Source organism: Leucoraja erinacea, chromosome 34 (assembly GCF_028641065.1).
Source record: "Leucoraja erinacea ecotype New England chromosome 34, Leri_hhj_1, whole genome shotgun sequence".
NCBI classification, from domain to species: domain Eukaryota; kingdom Metazoa; phylum Chordata; class Chondrichthyes; order Rajiformes; family Rajidae; genus Leucoraja; species Leucoraja erinaceus.
In genome coordinates, this window is record NC_073410.1 from 6,847,910 (window position 1) to 6,871,523 (window position 23,614).

The following is a 23,614-nucleotide window of genomic DNA, read 5'->3' on the forward strand; positions in this document are numbered from 1 at the left end:
ATCTACACTAATCCCATATCTTTCCAAACCTGTCCTATCCATGACTTGTCAATTTGTTTCTTAAACCTTACAATAATCCCTGCCTCGACTACCTCCACTGACAGGCACATGTCCCATCACCACCCTTTTGTGTGAAAAAGTTACCTCTCAGTGTTAAAACCAAAGAGCAGGAGGAACACAGTGGGACCGGTCACATCTGTGACAGACGACAGACACAAGACACTGGAGTAACTCAGCGGGCCAGGCAGCATCTCTGGAGAGAAGGAATGGGGGACGGTTTGGGTCAATACCCTTCTTCGGGCGATGCTGATTCCAGGTTGGGACATTCTCCATTTTCTGCACGGATACTGCCTGACCTGATGAGTTCCTCCAGTAGTTTGTGTTGCTCAATGTTCCAGCTCCTGCAGCCTAGTGTCTCCAGTTGTTGTCAGGCAATCAAACGTACGATCGCTAATGCATTTGATTTAGTTTAATTTAGAGATACAGCGCAGAAACAGGCCCTTCGGCCCACCAAGTCCGCACTGACCAGCGATCCCTGCACGTTAACACAATCCTACACACACTAGGGACAATTTACATTTACACCAAGCCAATTAACCTACAAACCTGTACCTCTCTGGAGTGTGGGAGGAAACCGAAAATCTCGGAGGAAACACACGCGGTCACGGGGAGAACATACAAAGTTCATACAGACAGCACATGTGGTCGTGATCAAAACCGGGTCTCTGGCACTGTAAGGCAGCAACACTACCGCTGTGCCATCGTGCCGCCCTTTAGAAAGAAAGAACTGCGGATACTGGTTAAAAAGTGAATTTCCAATTGCTGGTGTACAGGGTGCAGATTTCAGCTTTAAAATGTTTACAAGGTGAGGGCACAAGTGTTTCCAGGCTTGCTGCCCTGCACAATGCCACCAGTCTCCAGCACCATCTTGCTAGAAAAATTGTGCAGGGGAAGGGTGGTGAGTGAGGAAGACAAACTGATGTCAGAATTATGCAACATAATGGCACAAACTAACAGCGTGTAATCAGAATTCTTCGGAATCAAGTGGAGAGCGTGAGGAAACGGTGTCCAATTTCAAGCTTGGAGTGCCACTAATGGGGAAACTGGCTGAGTGTGACTGGGATGTGCCTGGGCCTCCGGCCTCCGGCTGCACAGGCTACCAAGAGCAAGCTTGGCCTTGACAACGGCAACAGCAGGGAACGAGCCGGCTGTCAGCGCCCGGACGCACGCACGCTCGCGCGCGCGAAGGAGAGTCTGGGATTGTGGACAATGGAGAGGTTGGCTCGAGTGGCTCGAGTGGAGGTAGAAAGTGGACGTGTACGAGAGCGTGCGTGACGTGCTGAGTCGGGAGTGAGGGGTGGAGGGGGGGAGGGGGTTTAAGGGGTCTGAGAATCTGGGGGTGGGGGGGGGAAAAGGACCAAGGTAGATGGCGCAAGAGAAAGAGAGTGCTTTTAAAACCTATTTGCAATGAATTTGCTGCCAATGGAACCTTTTCCCCCCTGGATAAAAATATCAAATGCTGGAGGGTAGAGCTTTAAGGTGAGAGGGGAGGGGGGAATTAAAGGATGACGTACGGGGCAAGTTTATCTTTCACATGGAGGGTGGTGAGTGCCTGGAATAAGCTGCCAGGGATAGTGGTTGTGGCAGATATGATGCATCTTGAGGCATTTAAGAGACTTCAGGAAAGGCATATTTATATGCAGGGAATGGAGGACATGGATCGTATGCAGGGAGATAGGAGTTGTCTTGACATTATGTTTGGCACAGACATTGTGGGCCGAAGGGCCAGTTCCTATGCTGTTCAATGTTCTATGGTGACCCAGGCACTGAGCACCAGATTGCACCAAGCCAGATGTCCCACCAGCACCAACTGCAAAGTCAATGGTTTCTTTAATCAGCAGCTACTGGCACCAACAGCTGTGTGATGGTCAAATCACCATCCCTGTTGCTGCCCCTTCCCAGATCCTAGCCATGCTGGAGACGGGCAGGTCTCCACCCAAAACGTCAACCCATTCCTTCTCACCAGAGATGCTGCCTGTCCCGCTGAGTTACTCCAGCATTTTGTGCCCATCAGGAATCCGACATGTTCCAAGATAAGGCTGCTGCTGTAAAGGATTGTGAAGTGTGCGGGCAGACTGTGTTACCGTGAGCAGCTTCCCAAATTAGGACGGGGGGGAGAATTTTTGCCCACTGCGATTAAATAGTAAACATCCAGTTTTTTGAAAGAATCAGCGTTGATGTATTTTAGTTTAGTTTAGAGATACAGCACGGAAACAGGCCCTTCGGCCCACTGATTCTGTGCCGCCCAGCGATCCCCGCACACCAACATTATCCTACATACTTGGGACAATTTACAATTTTTAACAAAGCCAATTAACCTGCAAACCTGTATCTCTTTGGAGTGTGGGAAGAAACCGGAGCACCAGGAGAAAACCCACGCGGTCACGGAAAAATGTACAAACTCCATACAGACAACAACTGAGGCCAGGATCGACCCTGGGTCTCTGGCGCTGTAAGGCAGCGACTCCAGGAAGAGACACAAAATGTTGGAGTAACTCTGCGGGCCAGGCAGCATCTCAGGAGGGAAGGAATAGGTGAGGTTTCGGGTCAAGACCCTTCTTCAGACACTTCCATTGAGGAAGAGTTGGGATCAGATACACGCTGGATACAAGCTCCAGAGGGCGGATGACACGGAGAAGCAGCAGGTCATCGGTTGGGATCATGACAGGAGTGAGAAAGACCGAAGGAAATATATACAAAATGCTGGTCAAAAACAAATGGTCGTTCCTGCTTTTAAAATAGAATTAAGTTGAAGTGTTTGGAAATTCAGAAAAAAACCCACAAAGAATTCCCTTTCGAGTTTGAATCCTCCATATTTTTAATTAAATGTGTGGCTAAAGGCAGTGATGTGGACAAGTGTTCCGTGCCTTATTCTAGCAGTTAAAGCAAGTGAGCGAATCATTACAATTCTGCTATTTCTCTTGTCCTGTTGTCACCCTGTGAATTATCACTTGGGTTCCATACAGACAGACACAGGAGAAAGATCAATGAAACTCAACAGGTTCCCAGCTTATCTCTGCCTGATGGCTAAGGCCATTGATTTTCTCCCACCCCACCTCCCCCTCCCTTTCAATCTATTTCTTGGTACGTTGCCGTGCAGCACGAGCCAAATTAAATCTTCCTTGCAGCGATCTGTTCCCGTGTCCTGGTGGAGCTGCCCAAGATGTTGTAAATAAACTTCCAATGGAGATATGTAGTGCTGAATACCCAGCAGAATGAACATTGACTTCTCTAACTTCCCTGCTTGTCCTCTCTTTCCATCCTCTCTCCCTTCCCAGTTCTCCGACCACTTACTGTCGCTGACTACATTTTATCTGTCTATTGTTGTTACCTTCTCCCAGCTAACAATGATCTATTCCACATTTTCCTTGATCTCCATTCCCTTGGTCCTGTTTTCACACCTTACACTTCCTTATCTATAAACGTCCTTATCTATGTATTGCCCACTCCCCTGACTTCAGTCTGAAGAAAGGTCCCGACCCGAAATGTCACCCATTCTTTCTCTCCAGCGATGCTGCCTGTCCCGCTGAGTTGCTCCAGCATTTTGTGTCTATCTTTGATTTAAACCAGCATCTGCAGTCCTTTCCTACACATATGTGGTGGTGAAGGTAGACACAAAAAGCTGGAGTAACTCAGTGAGACAGGCAGCATCTCTGGAGTGAAGGAATGGGTAACGTTTCGGGTCGAGACCCTTCTTCAGTGCTGATCTCTATGGAGCCCCAGGGATGCCAGACAAGACCAACTTCCACCAAATAGACATTTAATTGTTTTGACCCAGAGATGCTGCCTGACCTGCTGAGTTACTCCGACACTTTGTGCCTTTTATTTGTAAACTATCATCGGCAGTTCCTCGTTTCTACCTTGTGTGGGTGAGTGGGATTAGTATATTGGTGCAGGAAGGAAATGCAGATGTTAGTTTAAACCGAAGCTGGACACATAAAGCAAGAGTAACCCAGAGTCTCTGGAGAGAAGGAATGGGTGACGTTTCGTGTCGAGACTTGGGTGATGGGACTATGGTACCTTCCTCAACTTTGGTGCCACTGTGGGGTTATGTTGTGTATTGGGTGCAATGGTCTGCATGGGCCAACAGGCATAAAACCAAACAGGAGTGGCAGGAGATTTGTGTGTGGGATTAAACGTGGACTGGTTGTGTCAAATGGCGAGTGCTTGTCCTGTGGCCGCTGTGAAGCACAATAGTCGAGGAATCCACACGTTTGCATTTGTACAAAAACCTCAATGTTTAAAATATTTGGTGCTCTATTTCAAGAGAGTTTATAGACGAGACATTGACACATGGTAGCTGGGCGAGGAGGAGGAGAGGTGAAGGCAGGAAGAGATTGCACTGCCTTTTGATTCTGGGAGTCGAGATAGTGTGACAACACTGTGTGTGGATGAACAGATAAAAGTCAATTAACCTGGCTTTTGTCTTGGTGATCGATGTACAATGGTTCACCTTTACAGATTCCCTGCAACTTAATCTCCCGGCAGAATCAACAGGCAAGACTGCTTATTTATCATCGGCACTGAATATGAACTAGAACAATGAAACCCTTTTGCTTGCTGCAGCTTTCTTGGCTTATTATTGTTAAGTCCGACAACATAGTGGAAAACAAAGTATCCGACTTCAGATTCCAACCACTCCCTGAACTTAAAAAAGTCCCCTCAGATCAGCTCTAAACTTCCGAAACAAAGTTTTGCGTTCCATTCAGCTAAATCATACATCAGGTAGTCTAAGAGGATAAATAAACAGAGTGCATATATATTGTTTAAGAAGGAACTTCAGATGATGGAAAATCGAAGGTAGACAAAAGTGCTGGAGAAACTGAGCGGGTGCAGCAGCATCTACGGAGTGAAGGAAATAGGCAACGTTTCGGGTCTCCAGTTCCACCGTTGAGGTCTTGGTTGGATTGCTCTTTGTGAGAGACCTCCCCCTCGACCTTACCGCCATGGGTAACCCTACCAGGAGCATAGCTCCAGACGGCATCGCTCTTAGGATCTCAGGACCACACAAGCTTCTCCACCACGACAAGGTGACAATCCACGGAGATTGCTGGCTCAACTTTGCACTAAACGTTATTCCCTTATCATGCAATGTGTACACTGTAATCGTGTACAGATTACATTCGATTGTATTCGATTGTAATCATGTATTGTCTTTCTGCTGACTTGATGACACATGACAATACCTCAGTACCTCAGCACACGTGACAATAAATTAAACAATTGGTTTGGGTTTACCGTGCATGGCAAAAAGGCATCAATGGCCCAACCCTAGGGGGTTGTACTTTGCTACTTACATCGTCTTTGTCTTGCACCTGGATGAAGAGAGGGAGAGCGAAGCCCACCTGAGCCAGCTCTGTGATGCTGACGATGTATTCAGACCGGTTGAATTGTGGAGGATTGTCATTGACGTCAATGACCAGGATATTAAACGTGGTGGAGACGGTGGCGTTTGATGGCGTTCGGTCATCGTTCAGCTCAGTCCCCTACGGTGAAGATGATAAAGAGAATGTGTCAATGAGGACAAGAGTTTATATATCGTTTCCAAAACATTTTTTTGAACCATTGACAATTGAAAGCAGAAGTGTATATTAACAGGGCGGTAGAGGGGTAGAGTTGCTGCCTTACAGCGCCTGAGACCAAGGTTCGATCCTGACCACGGGTGCTGTCAGTACGGAGTTCGTCCGTTCTCCCCGTGACCTGCGTGGGTTTGCTCCAGGATCTTCCACATTCCAAAAACGTACATGTTTCTAGGTTTATTGGCTTGGCAAAATTATAAATTGGCCCGCGTGTGTGTAGGATAGCGTTAGTGTGATGGGATCGCTGGTCGGCGTGGACTCGGTGGGCCATTTCCGCACTGTATCTCTAAACTAAACTCAAATGTAGGTAGGCATTTCGCACTCAGCAAAATCCCCCCCCCATTAAATGACCGGTGATTGAGGCAATGAAGGTGCAGTCTGCAAGATAAATACTTGCCAGGATATCAGAAGCATTCTCAGCTTTCCTGGAAGAGAGTCTGAGAATCACTGATACCAGAAGAGATGGGAACTTGATCAAAATGTCCCTCTGAGGACTGCAGGGGCCATCAATTCAACTGTGCACTACAATGGATTATGATGGATCTTGTTATGATGAGCACTGCTTATTGACGGAATCCAACCGTAATATAAACGTACAACTGTGGCAGTGAAGGCAGCCAGTTCGTGATTATGCACCTCGTTCAAGCCCTAAATAAGTAACATTTGTTGAGGTGTAATAAATGTTTATTTTAATACTTTTCCAGCTGTTAGGCTCGCAGAATCGATGACAACCAGTATTCGAGTCATAAATCCATATTTAACAAATATGTATTCTGCGAGTCCACCAATTCTCATATTGATTTTAATTAAAAAAGAATTCCTTGGGAGTTAAACATAAATCCAAAATAGATAAGTCAGCACTTTTTATGGTGTGCATATGCTTCAATGCACATTTTATTAGAACTTTCAGGTTTAATTTAGCGAATGAATGGGGATCTAAAAATAGCAGAGGGGTTGAATAAAAAGACAAACTGATAACTGTTGAGTCTCTTGTGATTGAAGGAATCAAAATTCTGTTTCTATTGCATGGCATTTATTGAAAATCATTGTTTGCTCCTGACCTCCCAGGAGCAAACATATATATAACTCCCAGGAGCTATAAATTTGTTTCAACTGAGACATCTGAACTACATTCTTTTCTCAACCTCTACACCAAACTGCTTCACCATAACCTGTGAAGGAGGATGAGGGTTGATCTTATAGAGGTGTACAAAATCAGGGGAGGAATAGATCGAGGAGACGGATGCACAGAGTCTCTTGGCCAGAGTAGGGGAAATCGAGAACCAGAGGACATAGGTTTAAGGTGAAAGGAATCTGAGGGGTAACTTTTTCCACACAAAGGGTGATGGGTGTATGGAACAGGCTGCCAGAGAAGGTATTCAAGAAGGAACTGCAGATGCTGGAAGATCGAAGATACACAAAAATGCTGGAGAAACTCAGCGGGTGCAGCAGGATCTATGGAGCGAAGGAAATAGGCGACGTTTCGGACCGAAACCCTTCTTCAGTCTGCAGCACCCGCTGAGTTTCTCCAGCATTTTTGTGTACCTGCCAGAGAAGGTAGTTGAGGCAGGGACTATTGCAACATTTAAGAAACATTTAGACAAGTACATGGATCGGACAGACTTAGAGGGATGTGGGCCAAACGCAGGCAGGTGGGACTAGTGTATATAGTCATGTTGGGCCAAAGAGTCCATTGTAAGAATCTAAATCTTGTAATTTCAGTCTCCGCCTAGATTCATCTTCCTCCCTGTACTCCAAAATCATACTTCCCCATACACATCAGTTCTCCCTATTCTAACTTTACCAGCCTCTCTTACACTATTTTGCTTGGTCTTACTATCCCCATTACGCTTCTACTTTCCATGCAGTTTAACGCGATTCAGTATGTCACTGAATACTCTGACCAACATGTGCAAATGCTCAGCAGAAAGTATCATGTCTGATCGATGTGACATCATGGCCTGGTACTCCAACTCCAACCTACAGGAACACAAGAGGCTGCACGGAGTGGTGGACTCAGCCCACTCCATCATGAGCACATGCCACCAGTCCATAGAAAGATTCTACCTCAAGAAGGAGGCTTCTAACATCAAGGATCTCCGACACCTTAGGACATGACGTCTTGATATAAGAAGGAATTGCAGATGCTGGACTAACAGTGGGTCAGACAGTATCTCTGGAGAGAAGGACATTTTGGGTTCAGAACCTTCATCCAATCTGATGATAAATGTCACCTATTCCTTTTCTTCAGAAGTGCTGCCTGACCCGCTGAGTTACTCTTGGTACTGGTCGTGGTTAATTATTGTCATGTGTACCGAGATACAGTGAAACCTTTGAGTGCTATCCAGTCAAATCATACCATGCTTGAGTACAATGAATATTACAGGCAGTGAGAAATAACTAGAGTGCCGAAGATAGGCGCAAAATGCTGGAGTAACTCAGCGGGACAGGCGGCATCACTTGAGAGAAGGAATGGGTGATGTTTCGAACATTACCCATTCCTTCTCTTCAGAGATGCTCCCTGATCCGCTGAGTTACTCCAGCATTCTGTGCCTATCTTTAGTGTAAGCCAGCATCTGCAGTTCCTCCCTACACAATTAGAGTGTATGTGGATAAATGTGAGGTTATCCATTTTGGTGGCAAAAACGGGAAAGCAGACTATTACCTAAATGGTGGCCGATTGGGAAAGGGGGAGATGCAGCGAGACCTGGGTGTCATGGTACACCAGTCATTGAAGGTAGGCATGCAGGTGCAGCAGGCAGTAAAGAAAGGGAATGGTATGTTAGCTTTCATTGCAAAAGGGTTTGAGTATAAGAGCAGGGAGGTTCTACTGCAGTTGTACAGGGTCTTGGTGAGACCACACCTGGAGTATTGCGTACAGTTTTGGTCTCCAAATCTGAGGAAGGACATTATTGCCATAGAGGGAGGGAGACGGTTCACCAGACGATTCCTGGGATGTCTCTAAAGAAAGACTAACTTGGTTTACTCTCTAGAATTTAGGAGATTGCGAGCGGATCTAATAGAAACTTACAAAATTCTTAAGGGGTTGGACAGGCTAGATGCAGGAAGATTGTTCCCGATGTTAGGGAAGTCCAGGACAAGGGGTCACAGCTTAAGGATAAGGGAGAAATCCTTTAAAACCGAGATGAGAAGAACTTTTTTCACACAGAGAGTGGTGAATCTCTGGAACTCTCTGCCACAGAGGGAAGTTGAGGCCAGTTCATTGGCTATATTTAAGAGGGAGTTAGATGTGGCCCTTGTGGCTAAGGGGATCAGGGGGTATGGAGAGAAGGCAGGTACGGGATACTGAGTTGGATGATCAGCCATGATCATATTGAATGGCGGTGCAGGCTCGAAGGGCCGAATGGCCTACTCCTGCACCTAATTTCTATGTCTATGTTTCTATGTATTCCCAATGCACGCCACAGCCTTGGACCTTTCCTGGTGGTTGACTTAATAGAGACATGATTAATGGGATTTGAATATCAATGTTGTTTTCTTTCTGACCTTGCATTAAATAAAGCCAGTCACACACTCTCACTTCTCCCTCTTCAGCTCAGCACATTTTCCAATGTTTGCTGAATAAAATAAAAAATGCACACTGAAACACTCCTCCTATCATGTATGTACAGTGTCTGTTTACACAACATCTCAAAATATTGAGCATATCTATGCTTGGCCATCTTTCCTCTCCAGTTTATAAGATTGAAAGAAAACAAAATCACAGATCATACCTAATTTCTCTGCATTGTGTTGAAGTGTCACCAGAATGTAGAAACAAGGAACTACAGATACTGGTGTATAAAAATGACACAAAACACTGGAATAACTCAGCTGATCAGGCAGCATCTCTGGAGAACATGGTTAGACTTTAGAGGCACAGCACAGAAACAGGCCCATTGAGTCCGGGTCGATCAGCGATCACCTTGGTGTCGGGGTCAGGTCAGAAGTCCCTTCTTTTGAGTACAGAATACAATGCTTCAGCATTCCAGCTACAGAGGAAGTGCAGTTGGCAAAAAAGAAAAAAGTGGGCTGCAATGAGGCAGGTTGGAAGATCATGACCACACTCTAAACTTTTGGGAGGTCCATTCAGTAGTCTGGTAACAGCGGGAAAGACATTGTTTCCAAACCGACTGCCCGATCTATCTCTGATGCCTCTTCATTGTAGGTAGGACAACTCTTGCTTTGTTCTAAGAATGGATAGGATGGTGCAGGACGGAACTGCACATCGAAGATGGACGCAAAATGCTGGAGTAACTCAGCCGATCAGGCAGCATCTCTAGAGAAAAGGAATAGGTGGAGATTTGGGGTCAAGACCCTTCCATGGATGAGTACCAGGTCAGTCTGAACAAGAGTCTTGACCCGAAACGTCACCGATTCCTTCTCTCCAGAGATGTTGCCTGACCCGCTGAGTTACTCTGACAGTTTGTGTCTGTCATAGTCACAACGGTGAATGGATTTGAGTTACTTCAGCATCATGAGAACAATGAGATAAAAAAAAGATTTAATGCAGCTCCTCCTGAAGGTGAAGTCAGAGTACAGAACATATTTTACTCTGTAATACTTTATAAATCCTGGAGCGCTGCCTCAAATGAATGACCCTGTGGTATTGATTTATGGACACGCTAACTCACCACATCACACTAATAGGGGAGGACAGTGTCAGAGTGAGCTGGTTTGAGCACAGCCCTCACAACAATGCTTTTTTAAAAATTAACTTTTAATAATTTCACTAACAGTTTTTATTGACATTTATAATAATTAAGGTCATGCTTTCCAAATTATCAAAGCTCAATTTACCTGCTACAATGACAAGTTTACGATTACTGCAACACAGAGTGAGTTACAATCTTCACTGACATTTCCCCAAAGACTAACACTGCCCATTCCAGTTGGGTTATCTGACTAGCTTTGGGATGGTATTAGTATTGGTTTGTTATGGTTTGTTATTGTTTCATGCTACCCAGTCAAATCATATTATACACGAGTACAATCATGCTATACACAAAGTCCACAGGGGCAGAGAAAAATACCAGAGTGTAGGATCTGGTGTTGAAACGTTATATTGTTAATGTTACAGATAGGAAGGAAGTGCAGATAAAAAAAAGTGCAAGGGATGCAAAGGGGCAGGTTGGGAGATCGGGACGACAACCTTAGTCTGCTGTTCAAGAGTCTGACAGCAGAGGGAAGGAGTTGTTCCTGAAGATGGTGGTATGTGCTCCAAAGGGAAGTAGGATCTGGGTCTTAAGAACGCAGCAAGCGGAACAGTGGCGCAACGGTAGAGTTGCTGCCTTACAGCGCTCGCAACGCTGGAGACCCAGGCTCGATCCCGGCTACGGGTGCTGTCTGTACAGAGTTTGCACGTTCTCCCCGTGACCACGTGGGTTTTCTCCGAGATCTTCAGTTTCCTCCCACACTCCAAAGACGAACAGCTTTGTAGGTTAATTGGCTTGGTGTATGTGTAAATTGTCCCTAGTGTGTGTAGGATAGTGTTAACGTGTGCGGGGATCGCTGGTCGGCGCGGACTCGGTGGGCCGAAGGGCCTGTTTCCATGCTGTCTGTATCTCTAAACTAAACTAAAAACTATATTATGAAACATTAAATGAAATAATTGGATGATCGCCTCGCACCATGAGCGTACGGCCGTGTTTCATCTCCATGCTCAAGATCTAACTTTTTAGCAGAGTGGCAGCCGGAATTAAACCAATGTCCAGAATTAATCTGCTTCTCCAATCCATGGGTGCTGCATAAAACTGAGCACAAACCTTGAAAGAAATCACAAGGTGCATTAAATTAATCTCACTGCTTGATGTAATGACCATGGAATTGACAATAAAAAGTTGGCAAGGGACACCTTTGCAACAAATGCCTGAACAATCCACTATCTCAAAGTCCCATTTTTGATTAAGGCCTTTATCCCCTCCGATCAATTTTTTTCCGACTAAGTGCAACTGCAATTTTTCTATCCAAGTAATTTAATACTTTCTTTTGTGAGGAGTTGTTCACAGAAGGAAATTGTTCTGTCCAGCAGGGATTCCACTTTGCTGCTTCCCAACAATAATAAAAGACAGACTTCACTTCTCCGAAGGATTTTTATAGCCATTGGTGTATTTTTTGAAGTGTGGTCGCTGTTGTAATGTAGAAAATTCAGCAAATAATGGGCACACAGCAAGTGCCTCAAACAGCAAGATAAAGCACCGACCAAATAATGGCAATGTTTGTGGAGTGATCAATGTTGGACGGACCCTGGAATAAATCAAAACGATTTCTTTTTTCAAATGCAGACCCTCGAAATCCAAAATAAATGAAGAAAGCATTTGCTGTACTTTTCATGAAAAGTCTTCAGCATCTTTTGGAAAGTCTGCTGTTGTAATTATAGCCCCCACTGGGAGAGCAATAATCTATCATGAGAGGAATGACCTCATTCAGTTAATGGGCATGGGATCGATACTGTGCGAGCAAAAATGAACATTCTATTCCTCAAACATTTGTTGTCCATTAGGTCATGAGTAGAATTAGGCCATTCGGCCCATCAAGTCTACTGCCATTCAATCGTGGCTGATCTATCTCTCCGTCCTAACCCCATTCTCCTGCCTTCACCGCATAACGTCTGACACCCGTACTAATCAAGAATCCAGTTATCACTTCCTTAAAGCCCTGTCCCACGGCACGAGTTCATTCAAGAGCTCTCCCGAGTTTAAAAAAAAATCAAACTCGTAGCAAGCACATAGAATGAACGTAGTGGGTACGTCGGAGCTCGGGGACGTCTCTTAGCGGCTTGTAACGCTAACGGCAGGTACTTGGGAAGACTCGCTAACGGCAGGTAAGCACGGGAAGACTCGTGAAGATTTTTCAACATGTTGAAAAATGTCCACGAGAGCCCCGAGTACCGACGAGTGGCCATTACCGTAAATCTCCGAGTTCGAATCAGGGCAAACTCGGGAGAGCCCTTGGAATGAACTTGTACCGTGGGACAGGGCTTTAAGGATATTTCAGTACCATTGACAATACCAAAGTCAAAACTGATATTAGCTCAGTCAAAAGGTTTGATTGAGGGGCAGTTGTTGGTACATGCCAGTGGAAAAGTGGGCAGGGTATTTGGGGAAGGAACCTCCGAGCTTATAGCCTCACTTGAAGAGCTTAATGGTGCAAAAAAATTCAAGAACAATTAAGATGTTGGAGTTAGAGCAGCTCTAACCCAATGGAGTAACACAGAATGGACTAGATGTCAGTAAAAACAGGTCAAGGAGATATTTTTTCCCCCAATAATAATTACATTGCAAGTCTAGAACAGCAGTCTCATCTCCAACTAGTAGCAGAAATTAATGAAAGGATGTTTCCACTAACAGCACAATCTGGATACAGTTATTCCTTACATTGGAATTTCGAGATACCACTACTTTCACAGCTTTAGCAGACAGATCAGGGGAGGAGCTTTTGAGGAATGTCTTGGAAGCAAATCAATGCTCAGAATTCAATGAAGCGTCTGAGAAGTGTGCAAGTAAGTGGAAGTTGTTCTCCACTGAGGGAATAATGTGTCAATATTATGGCTGCTTGAAATATCGCAGTGTTTTACCACGCAAAGTTTATATTGCATCTTTAATGTAGCAAAAGGCTTTGGGGAAACGTTATCGAGCAATGGTGGGGATGGAGTCACGCAAGGACAATCGAAAACCTGGTGAGGACGAAAGTTTAAGGAATGCATAAGAGGAATCTGAAGCACAAAGACTGAAGGAGAATGTGCCAGGGATCAGAAATAATGACATTTCAGGGTGTATGACATGCATTAGACTTAGCACAATATTGTTTAGTTGTGTCTTGTAATGTTGTCTGCTCCGCAGTGTTACTTTCATTGGCATTTCTTCTTGCTGCTAAATATTTCTTCAAATTCTACTTAAGCCGAGTTAATTCCACCTGCGGCTGCAAAACAGTAACGAATTTAAGCCCCTGTCCCACGTTGCGAGTTTACCCAAGAGCTCTCCCGAGTTAAAAACAAAATCAAACTCGTGGCAAGTTCATCACGAGTATTTTTTTTACCCTTGGACATTTTTCACAGTGTTGAAAAAAACTTCACGGCTTTCTGCTTTTCCCGAGTACCTGCCGTTAGCATTACGAGCCGCTACGGGACATCCACGAGCTCCCACGTACCCGCTACGTACATTCTCCGAATTCGGATCAGGGAAAAGCTCGGGAGAACTCTTGAATTACCTCGTACAGTGGGACAGGGCCTTTATAGAGAAACTGTCAAGCATTCTTATATATGGTTGGACAGAGTCATCGAATTGTTCAGCCCATGAAGGTCTTCACCATCCACCAAGTGGACACTTACACTCACCCCATTTTATTTTTCCCACGTTCCACAACTCTTTCCAACTCCACCCCCTTCAGATTCAGCCACTCACCTGACTGGTTAGCACACAACAAAAGCTTTTCACTGAACTGTGGAACAGGTGACATTCACAAGTTATAGGTGTAGAAATAGGCCATTCGGCCCATCCAGTACTCCGCCATTCAACCATTGCTGCTCTCTGCCTCCTAATTCCATTTTCCTGTCTTCTCCCCATAACCCCTGACACCCGTCTAAATCTGCCTTAAAAATATCCACTGACTTGGCCTCCACAGCCCTCTGTGGCAATGAGTTCCACAGATTAACTACCCTCTGACTAAAGAAGTTCCTCCTCACCTCCTTTCCGAAAGAACGCCCTTTAATTCTGAGATCATGACCTCTGGTCCGAGACTCTCCCACCAGTGGAAAGATAGTTTCCACATCCACTCTATCTGTGCCTTTCATTATTCTGTAAGTTTCAATGAGGTCCTCCCATATTTAGAGTTTGTGACAATAACATGAACTCATACTGTGGCAGAGGCTGCATCTGTCCAGGCAACTCCAAAGGCTTCAAATCAAGCTTTGACAATTCTAGGCCAATTTGCAGCTACACATCTCAGCCCATTAATCTTTAATACAGCACACAAAGTAGCCGAAGAAGCCTGCCAAGAAGTGATGGGTTTTATATGGATCCAGGCAGTATTGCTTGACCTATAATAGAACAGGCAGTGGCACGGTGATGCAGCGGCAGAGAGTCCTGACTACGGGTGCTGTCTGTACACGGGAGTTTGTACATTTTCCCCGTGGCCTGCGTGGGTTTTCTCCGGGTGCTCCAGTTTCTTCCCACACTGCAAAGACGTATAGGCTTGTAGGTTAATTGGTATGGTAAAATTGTCCCTGGTATATGTTGGATAATGTTGGTGTGTGGGGATCGCTGGTCGGCACTGTGGGCCAAAGGACCTGTTCCCAAGCTGTATCTTTAAACTAAACAATTAAGATACAGCATGGAAACAGGACTTTGGCCCACTGAGTCCACAATGACCATCGAACAACCATTCACACTAGTTTGATGAATATCAGGAGGACAGTGGATTCCAATCCCAGCGCATGGAATTAAACACAATTTTTTTTAAAGAAATATTATGAGATACAGCAATGGGAACCGGACTTTGGCCAATCAGCCTACATTGACCATTGACCATCGACAATGCATTCCCATCAGTTCTATGTTATCCCACTTTCACATCCACTACTTGCACACAAGGATCAATTTACAGATAAACCTACAAACCCACGTCTTCTGGATGTGGGAGGAAACCAGAGCACCCTGGAATCCCAAGCAGTCACCGGGAGAATGTGCAAACTCCACACAGACAGCATCCGAGGTCAGGATCAAACCCAGGTCTCTAGAGCTGTGTGGCGGCAGCTCCGCCAGCTGCATCGTTGTCCGGCCTTATTTTACACTGTGGATCTAGTGGTGAACTGAGAGAGTGCGTGTCCATCACTGTGGCACTGCTTCATGGATGAAATTATACCCTATTGCTTGGGCATAAAAAAGTCCCAGATCATTTCATCAGACATTAGTGAGGGAGACTCTCCAGTGTGCTGGCTAATGTTTATCCCCAATTAACATCGCCAAATGGAAATTAGTTATCAGTGTTGTTTCTGGCAGTTTGCGATGTACAACCTGCCTGCCATATTTGCATTGCTGTGGTAGATGCACTTCTAAGATATATCATTATTGGCTTCAAAGTAGTTTGGATGACAAGACTGAAAAGCATGGCCCGTCTCCGATTCAGTTCCTGAAAAACTGAAGGCATTCAATCTCTCCTCCACTGCCAAAGAAGAGTATGTAAAGCAAAGACGTGACATTATTGTGTGTGTGTGTGTGTAGCATGTATGCGCCAATTATGGTCCAGATAGGCTAGGTTGTCAGAACCTTGTTCCCAGGGTGGTAGTGTCCAATGTTAAGGTCGTTTGAAAATCCAAATAATCTAGCAAATGGATCATTGAGTTCAGCTTCCCATGTTCCCTTGAAACTCACCACCCTGCATTCCTGCTCTGCTTTTAATCTCACCACCGTCACGTTTCTCAGCCTTTAAACATAGTAGTACCTAGTTTCCATTGCTCCCTTTAAACTAACCAGGAACACTAGAAAGTTTATTATATTTGTAACATCTTTAAAAAAGTGAATTAAATGTATGCCTTACTAGAATTGGGCACAATCATTGGTCACCATCAAAGACCCAAAGGCTCCAGATTAAAGTTCTGAAGCAGTTGACAACTCAGCTAGATGTTGTTGTGAAGATGGAGATCTCTCCATCACCTCATGCAGAGACAATGAGGATTTGGACTCTTGGGCGGGTGAGAGTCAGGCACTAACCTGTGAGAACTGGCAGGACATCGAGCTTGTGACCTGGGATCGAGAGATCCAGCAATGTCCTCCTGCCAGTTATCAGGTGTTTCTCCATTGGGATGTCAGTCTTTATTGGAAGTATGATTCTACGTCCAGCCACTGTCTGAATCTGTTTACCTTTGTTAAATGGGCAGACTTCATCACTGCTCTACAAATTAGAACAAAGACCAACCTGTGAAGCAACATATGCTCCACTGCGGTTTCTTCCGACACGTTTCGTCTGCTCCACCGCGAAATCGCCTCAAGGTACGCCTACTTTGAAGAAGTTCTCCTCCTCTCTCCAACTGGAGTTCTGCATCATCAACACTGTACCATTCAATAGACAATAGACAATAGGTGCAGGAGTAGGCCATTCGGCCCTTTGAGCCAGCACCGCCATTCAATGTGATCATGGCTGATCATCCCCAATCAGTACCCCGTTCCTGCCTTCTCCCCATATCCCCTAACTCCACTATTTTTAAGAGCCCTATCTAGCTCCCTCTTGAAAGCATCCAGAGAACCTGCCTCCACCCGAGGCAGAGAATTCCACAGACTCATCACTCTCTGTGAGAAAAAGTGTTTCCTCGTCTCCGTTCTAAATGGCTTACTCCTTATTCTTAAAGGAATACTCCTTATTCCTTTGTACCTTTTCATACCTCTAGTTGTCCCGACTCTCAGTCGGAAAAAGAAGGGTCTCGACCTGAAGTGTCACCTATTCCTTTACTCCAAAGATGCAGCCGGACTCGCTGAGTTAATGCAGCATTTTGTGTCTACCCTCTGTGTAAACCAGCATCTGCAGTCCCTTTCCTACACATAAGAAATATAACGCTGCAGCTAAACCAGGGTCGGACAAGGTATGTCTTAGATGCTCAACCGCTAATAAATTCCTGAAGCATCAATTGCAGTTTAGAGCACAACACAACCGGGTCTTGGAAATCTAAGGCTTAACGACCTCTTTTAAGGGCCATGGCCTACTTTGGCAGCAACATTTACTGAAATCGCTTGGACAATGTATGTAGATCCCAGATATCATTTTTACTCGGGTGGAACAGATAGGAGACCATGCAAAGATGGAAACACTGGCAGATACTTGCAACACTGGAGACAAGGTGGGACCTCGGGGAAACACACACAGCGCAGATAAATAGGAAGTAAATACATTGTTTTAAAATTATTCTATTTCGCTCCGAAATGTAAATGTATACAAAATTGTCTTTAAACTTAATGCTGGATTAAGGAACGGTTATGATCGGGTATTAAAAGCTTATTGTTCCTGCCACATTAATGTGCTGGAAGCTATAATTATGATTTCTTGGATAGGGGATTGGAATAAAAATCGGATGTTTGAGGCCATCGATAGCATATCCATTCTTTCCTCTCTTAAAGTGTTGGCGTTTTGTCGAATTCCCTGAATTGCTCTTTATTTTAAAGAGACGTATCACTGTTTCCACATGGACTGTATTTGGTCCAAGTGTGTTTTACAGCGACAGATTTGCATACATCAGCTCATGGACTTCAGTAATTACAGCTCCCCGATAAAGTGTTTATAGATCTGTGTGTCCCAAAGCGGTACATTAAACGTTTTCCATCAATATAGAACAAAGGAGCTAATGCCAGGAAAGAACGGTCTAATGAGAGAGAAATGCTTTGCTCAAATCCCGGCCTTGAAAAGCTGCCCAGAAGCCACATCAAGAGAGGACGGGCTGACTACATGTTAATCTTCACCATCTTGTCGTAAAGCAGGGGACTGATCAGAATAGATCACACAGGTATCAATATAATATGCCCCTAGATTATTTATTTACTTAATATTCAACAGCCCTCCGCCTCTGTGTCCACAGAATCTCTTTTGGGGTGGCATAGCGGCGCAGCAGTAGAGTTACTGCCTCACAGCACCAGACACCCGCCTATGATCCCGACTACGGGCTCTGTCTGTGTGGAGTTTGCACGTTCTCCTCGTAGAATGCGTGTGTTTTTTCCCCGAGATCTTCGGTTTCCTCCGACACTCCAAAGACGTACAGGTTTGTAGGTTAATTGGCTTGGTATCAATGTCCCTCGTGTGTGTTTGTAGGATAGTATTGATGTGCGGGGATCGCTGGTCGGTGCGGACTCGATGGGCTGAAGGGCATGTTTTCTCTAAACTAAACTATTTTCAGCAATTAGCAACACAAATTGAACCCTCCCTGCAATATGGCCATGGAAATTCCTTATTGAGAGGGGAGAGATGGCTCAATTTAGATATACAAGAGGGAGAAATTCATCTTTTATAAGTACTCATGACCCCCCACCTCTGTGGAATTCTCAGAGGCAGAGAATTCCACAGGCTCACGACTCTCTGGGTGAAAAGGTTTTCCCTCATCTCTGTTCTAAATGGCTTACCCCTTATTCTTAAACTGTGGCCCCTGATTCTGGACTCCCACAACATCGGGAACATGTTTCCTGCCTCTAGCGTGTCCAAACCCTTAATAATCTTATATGTTTAAATAAGCTAACCTCTCATCCTTCTAAACTCCAGAGTATACAAGCCCAGCCGCTCCATCCTATCAAAGTATTCTATAAATATATATATGTGCGTACACAACACACACACATATATATTATATATATATATTTATGATATACCTGATTTATTCCTCTCATGATATTATACATGATCTATACAGACTATTTTAAACATATAGACATCAGCTGCATTCACGTGATTAAAATATGTAAAACTTCAAGTTGAATGTAGGAAATGATCCTTAAATATTATTTCCTACTTGTCCTGGTGTTAATGTCTAACTCACGATTCCTATCACTGCCAAAGATGTCCCAACATCTCCCATTACAATTCAGATTCCAGAGTGCTGCTGGAACTCTTTCAAATCCAGTGGATTGAATCCAACCTTGTAAAGAAATCTGGCCACCAACGCACATACACACACACACACGCTTTCCTCTGATCTTGGCAATTTTGATTAGAATGAAAGTACTTCCAACTGGCAAAGATTCGCAGGGCTCTGATCTGAAAGCAGCACAATTATAATTCACGGCAAATAAGTAGATATTATTCTCTACATGACTTGCTCAAGTTTTATAACAGATTCAAGTTTAGTTTAGAGATACAGCGGGGATTAACCTACAAACCTGCACTTCTTTGGAGCTTGTGGGAGGAAACCGACGATCTCGGAGAAAACCCACGCAGGTCACGGAGAGAACGTACAAACTCTGTACAGACAGCACCCGTAGTCAGGATCCAAGCTGAGTCTCTGGAGCTGTAAGGCAGCTCCACTGCTGCGCCACCGTGCCGCCATAGTTAAACAAGACTCTTGAAATCTCACATAGAACAAAGAACAGCGCAGGAGAAGGCTGGTCAATGCTGGCCATGATACCAAGTTAAACAAATCTCCTCTGCCTGCACGTGATCCATATCATTCCTTTCCTCGCATATCCATAAGTCTATCTAAAAGTCTTAAATGCCATTATCGTATCAGCTTCCACCACCAGCAGTAGAAAGTAAACCTCAATCAATTGTTTATGTTTACCCCACTCTATGAAGGACATAGAAACATAGAAAATAGGTGCAGGAGTAGGCCATTCGGCCCTTCGAGCCTGCACCGCCATTCAATATGATCATGGCTGATCATCCAACACAGTATCCCATCCCTGCCTTCTCTCCATACCCCCTGATCCCTTTAGCCACAAGGGCCACATCTAACTCCCTCTTAAATGTAGCCAATGAACTGGCCTCAACTACCTTCTGTGGCAGAGAATTCTAGAGATTCACCACTCTCTGTGTGAAAAATGTTTTCCTCATCTCGGTCCTAAAAGATTTCCCCCTTATCCTTCAACTGTGACCCTTTGTTCTGGACTTCCCCAACATCGGGAACAATCTTCCAGCATCCAGCCTGTCCATCCCCTTAAAAATTGTGTAAGTTTCTATAAGATCCCCCCTCAATCTTCTAAATTCTAGCGACAATCTGGAGATCGCAGGCGGACCTTGCGGAAAAACCTTGCGTTCATTTTGTTCCCCTCTGCATGCTGCAGCAGTGGTGACGTGGGTGGATGGCGCGATTCTCCGCGCGGAACCCAATTTACCCTTCCCCCCTTTTTTTGAAGGAAAACTCCAAACTGGAGACACTCACCCTCACAGTCAACGTAAATCCCGAGCTGTACAGGGGGTTTTCCCGATCCAGAGGTCCACTGAGAGTCAGAGCTCCACTGATGTAGTCGAGGGCAAAGATGCTGTTGGTGTTCCCTGTGGAAATAAACAGCCTAGAATGTTAGCTGCCCCAAGATGGATGATCCAGCTAAATACATCCAACACTTCCATTACCCATCTTCTTGCAGAAGATTGTGACTACTGCAATGGCAACTGTTACCTTGTGATGTGTTCAACTAATCAAGGATTTTGTGGTGAGCAGAAGTGTTTAATGCAATGGATTTGGGCTCAGAGCAATGCTTTGTTTCGGTTGCCTGATTGCATAGTCCAGTTTAACTATGAAGACGAGAACAAAAGCAATGAGGGACGCAACCTAAAACACCACCCATCAGTCTGAAGAAGTATCTCCACTTGTAACCATGTTCTCCAGAGATGCTGCCTGACCTACTGACTTACTCCAGCACTTTACGTGAACAAAACATATACTGGAAATCATTTCCATGATCCCACGTTGTATTTTTTATCACTTTCATCCTTTATTTAAACACACATATTTTATTTATTCCTTTCTCTTCCCCTCGGCCCTGTAGTTAGTGATATTGATTCCAAGTGTGATAAAAGGTCCTCAATGTAAAACAAAAAGTAGAATTGTGCTATATACAGGTTATTTAAACCCCAGCTTTACCTCCTCTCCCATCTCTCCCCCTCACCTGAAACCACCTGTTAGTTGCCAGGCTTTGACCTGTCCCATCTCTCTCACTTCCAGCTTTCTTTCCAAACCCTCCTCCACCACAATCACTGAAGAAGGGGCGGGACCCAAAATTTCATAATTCCATGTTCTCCAGAGAGGTTGCCTGACCCATTGAGGTATCCAAAGTATCCAGCACTTTGTATCTCTGGTTGGAAACCAGTATCTGCAGTTCCTCGCTTCTACCTCACTGGCACCTAGCTATGGCGGCTATGATCTCACTGCCATGGCAACGCTTGGGGCGGGGCAAGAAGGCGGGGCAATGGGGAGGCGGAGCATCACTGGGAGGTGGAGCAAGAGGGGGAGGGGCAACATTGGTTGGTGGGGCAACGGGAGGCGGGGCATCACTGGGAGGTGGAGCAAGAGGGGGCAGGGCAACACTGGGAGGTGGGACAAGATGGGGAGGGGTGCAACTCGGGGAGGCGGGGCCACACTGGGGGGCGGGGCAATCAGAGCAATCAGAGCTCTCAGGTGGGTCCCGAGACACCATCCACTGACCACCCTCATGGTGACTGAACATCTTGGGCTGCGCTCGGCCATTCCATTTCTTTATACAGTGTTTATTGACCATAGATGATGAATTGTTGAAATCTCAAAACTTAAAAATGATTTAATTCGTTAAAATATTTTTCCAATGTAAATTAAAATATTATTAAAATCAATTGAAATAATGGAAAAATATTATTAAAATCAATTGAAATAATGGAAAAAGTAGCAAAACCTCTTCTGAACCACCTACAAGAGTGTGTTTTATGTCATTAACTGATGCGTTCCTTCGTTGACAGTCACCACCTTACCTGCGGAGTGTTTCTGTGTTCATAGACACTCCACTCCACAGATCTGACTCCCAAATTGCTGGCCAACACTCTCAGTTACAGAGGATCCTCCATGGCATGGTATCTCCGACAGTGCAGCAGGTGAAGTGCAGGGGTCAGTCAGTCTGCAACTTGACGCTCAAATCTGCACATTGAGACTTGAACGCTCAACCTTCTGAATAACAAATTCCCTGCAATGTTGCACTCACCCAACCCAGCACTGCTACGGAGATCTTGGAACACTTCCGTGTCTAGTCATAGAGTAATATAGAAACATTGAAAATAGGTGCAGGAGAAGGCCATTCGGCCCTATGAGCCAGCACCGCCATTCAATATGATCATGGCTGATCATCCAAAATCAGTGCCCCGTTCCTGCTTTCTCCCCACATCCCTTGATTCTCAGCCTTTATTCCCAGTATATCGGAGCAGTCATTTTAATCCAAATGTTTTGGAGGGGGTGTTAGCCAGTGGGGAGACTGTTGGGTCAGGAGCAGCTTGGAGCAGGAGCCAGGACATGAGGGGGTTACAGCAGATTACTGGGTGAATTGAAATGCAAAACCTCAAACAGTTTTTCTTTTGCTCAAACCAATGCCTCCAGCAATTCTCTCCAAGAATATCGAGTTATCATTTGCCAAGTACAATTTACATCAAGCAATTGGGATGACCTAACAAATTATAAAGTCGCATGTGAATTACAGCTATATCACACACCAGCGACACAAGTCCAATGTAGACATTATTCTGGACAGCATATCAAACAACTAGTTATCTTGAAAAGACACAAATGCTGCAGTAACTCAGCGAGTCAGGTATGATCTCTGGAGAACGTGGATAGGCAACTTTTGCAGTCGGACTGATTGTTGTTGGGGGGGGTGGGGGTGGAAGAGGGGTGTGGCAGGACAAGAGCCCTACCCCTCTTCCAGCTTTCCCACCCCACACCCATACAATTATTCTGAAGAAGTGTCCCAACCCCAAAAGTCACCTATCCATTCACTCCGGAGATGTGGCCTGACCCACTGAGCTATTCTGCACTTAGTGTTTTCTTTGGTAAACAGCATCTGCAGTTCCTTGCATCTACAACTAATTATTTTGGTTCAGATATAACTAGAATTTCATGTGGTGCCAATGACAAGGCAAGGTGACGACAATGTCTGTATCAGCCACTCAAGGCCCCAGCTAGGATGCTACTAAAGATCACTAACACAGTCAACATGCCTGTGGAAGATCCCATACAACCATTCAAGGGAAATGACTGAAGTATTTTTGCCAATCGTTCTTTATCTTGAAAACACGACCACTAACAAGGGATGAGGGCCAGGGGGCCAGTTAGAAGTCTGAAGAAGGGTCTCGACCCAAAACGTTACCTATTCTTTTTCTCCAGAGATGCTGCCTGACCCGTTGAGTTACTCCAGCTATTTGTGTCTAACTTCGGCCAGTTAATTTAGTTTGGTTTAGAGATATTGAGCGGAAATTGAGCGGTCACAGCTTAAGGATAAGGGGGAAATCTTTTAAAACCGAGATGAGAAGAACTTTTTTCACACAGAGAG

At 44.9% G+C, this 23,614-nt stretch overlaps 1 protein-coding gene across 2 annotated transcripts in view; it reads right to left on the minus strand.

The window, feature by feature from the left end:
* Positions 1 to 23,614, minus strand: part of cdh23 (cadherin-related 23) — a 533,293-nt gene that overhangs the window by 320,115 nt on the left and 189,564 nt on the right. For both annotated transcript variants that reach the window (XM_055661759.1, XM_055661758.1), the window contains exons 10-11: positions 20,488 to 20,600; positions 5,358 to 5,546 (exon numbers count right to left, since the gene is read on the minus strand). In XM_055661759.1, coding sequence (XP_055517734.1) covers positions 5,358 to 5,546; positions 20,488 to 20,600 — 302 coding nt within the window. The remainder of the gene's footprint in view (positions 1 to 5,357; positions 5,547 to 20,487; positions 20,601 to 23,614) is intronic.